Source organism: Protomyctophum bolini (genome assembly GCF_963924005.1).
Source record: "Protomyctophum bolini genome assembly, chromosome: 19".
NCBI lineage: Eukaryota > Metazoa > Chordata > Actinopteri > Myctophiformes > Myctophidae > Protomyctophum > Protomyctophum bolini.
Genome location: NC_137880.1, coordinates 19,493,011 through 19,495,510, shown reverse-complemented (window position 1 = coordinate 19,495,510; position 2,500 = coordinate 19,493,011). Strand labels below are relative to the sequence as shown.

At 43.5% G+C, this 2,500-nt stretch overlaps 1 protein-coding gene across 1 annotated transcript in view; it reads right to left on the bottom strand.

The window, feature by feature from the left end:
- lama2 (laminin, alpha 2) overlaps positions 1-2,500 on the bottom strand; it is a 266,769-nt gene that overhangs the window by 87,176 nt on the left and 177,093 nt on the right. Inside the window, exon 41 of the mRNA XM_080791600.1 lies at positions 559-637. Coding sequence (XP_080647726.1) covers positions 559-637 — 79 coding nt within the window. The remainder of the gene's footprint in view (positions 1-558; positions 638-2,500) is intronic.

Genomic DNA, 2,500 nt, shown 5'->3' with positions numbered 1-2,500 from the left:
CTCCCCTCCCTCTAGTATAGTAGGCAGTAGTAAGGGCACCCGCGGGCATGGCATTTTTACATTCTAATACAGCCTGAAGACCAATTCTGGCAGCCAACTCGGTAGTGTGCTGCTCTAATCATTAGACTCCCAATCCACATATCCTGGGTTCAAATTCGGCTGCTGTCACGATTTTTACATCAACAGATTATTTTTCCCCTTATTCTAAAAGTATAGTTTTAGAATACGACGGAGGGCCGTGTCGAACGAGGGAAGCTCCCTGGGCATTGTGTAATATCACAATATGCTTTACGTTTTTACAATAAACTTTGTTTTAACCAAAACAATATCACATACATCACATGTTCAACCTTGCTGTATAGAAGCCTAGAGATCATTCACACAAAGTCTATGAAAAAGTCTATGAAATCTATGAAAATATATGAAGAAAAAAATACACATCCAGGACCAATTAAGTTACAAAAGTACAAAAAGTAAATAAAATTCCTCTGTGCTACTTTTAGTTAATAAACCAGACAAGGATAGAATAGGATAGAAGTAAAACTGTACAACAGTTACCTCTGCTTTCAGGTCCTCTGTGGCCTGGTGGGGGTCTCCAAACAACCTCTTCACTTTCTGGTACAACTCCTCTGCCAGACTGGAGAGGAGAGGAGAGGAGAGGGGGGTAGGAGGGGACAGGAGAGGAGAGCAGAGGAGAGGAGAGGAGAGGAGAGGAGAGGAGAGGAGAGGAGAGGAGAGGAGAGGAGAGGAGAGGAGAGGAGAGGAGAGGAGAGGAATTTTAAATGGCTGTGCAGGTTGGAAAATAGTAATCAGTCTATAAGAGTGGATGTCAGACTGAGTGAAATATCTGCTTTCTTTTATTGATCCCTGAGGCAGATTTAGATTAAACTGTGGCTATGTAAAACATTTTACAATGTGCACAGCAGCATGCAAGTGTGTGTGTGTGTGTGTGTGTGTGTGTGTGTGTGTGTGTGTGTGTGTGTGTGTGTGTACGCAGTACGCACACATACCCCCGTGTGTGTGACCGTGTGTATATAACAATGTGCATTGTAGCAGGGCATATATTAACAAAACAAATATTCCAAATAATAGCAGTAAATATCAACAAGTCATTTACATAAAGAGTACTCAACTTTGCATGTTGAGCCTTAATTTAATAGGCTCATTTCAGAGGGGGGGGGGCATCTATGGGGGTCGTATAGCACACCAAAGGTAATTCTCATACTATCTCACTCTCAAGTCCTACTATAGTGACGTCATGGGACAACATGTGACCACATGTTTGACATGACATGTGTAGCCATCACGTCATTTCTCCCTGCTTTTGTACATCTCTTTTTGAGCTCTTTCTGGCATATTTGCATGTTGCCTTCTGGTTGTTGCGTGTTGTCACTCTCTGTGACTCTCTGTGCCTCTCCGTCTTTCTTCCCGTTAGCCTCGTGGCTAGAGTTTTAATTAACTCATCCACCTCGTCAACATTTACTGCTGGAAGAGACAGCACAGGAAAAGAGATAGAGAGAGAGAGGGGGGGGGGGGGACGACCCGGGGAGATGAAGAGAGCTGATTGCTGCGTGCGTGCGTGCGTGCGTGTGTGCGTGCGTGCGTGCGTGCGTGTGTGCGTGCGTCAGAGAGACTGAAATAGAAAGAGAGAGAGAGCTAATCACTTGTTATTTTGCTGTACATTTTATGCGGTGACTGGTGTCCCAAACAGTAAATACAGGGACCATATGCTCCTTTGTGAGTAAGGAGAACTCAGTTTCAATCCAATTCCCTTGGATTTGGAAAGTATTTTCAAGAACAAATGCTGCATCTTTTTATATTAATACTATAATATAATTAAAATCGTATCGTTTGCCTATAATTTGGTACCCACTTGCAAAATCCTCATGGCCCAACAGGGGGCCCGGCCCGCAGGTTGAGAACCAGTGTTCTAATCTAGACACTCTTGTATCATAAGAGAAAAACACTAGTTTCTCAAACATCAACAGAGAGAGAGAGAGAGAGAGATAGAGAAATGGCCAGGGGAGATGCACCAATCAGCTGTCTACGCGGTGGAAACAGCTTACCGCTAATGCGTTTGAAGTGAACTGAGAGAAAAGAAGCTAGGAACGAGAGAACAAAAGAGTGAAAGTATGAAAGGAGTCGAAGGAAGGCAGAAACAGCAAGAAACAGAAAAGCGAGTGATGAAAGCACACAAAAGAAGGTAGAACATTCATTTTCCATATTCATATGTCCACAAAGGTAGACATCTGTCTGTGGGTTGTTGTTTTTGGTTTCTTACAAAGACTCTACTATTTGTGTGTGTGTGTGTGTGTGTGTGTGTGTGTGTGTGTGTGTGTGTGTGCGTGCGTGCGTGCGTGCATGCGTGCGTGCCACAGTCACACAACCTCTGGTCTGTGTATTGCTGTCTCCATATTTTTGCCATATAGTACAGTACGTTTTCATAAATGAGTGTCACATAAAAGGAGCAAAAACAGCCTATCTGTGTGTGTGTGTGTGT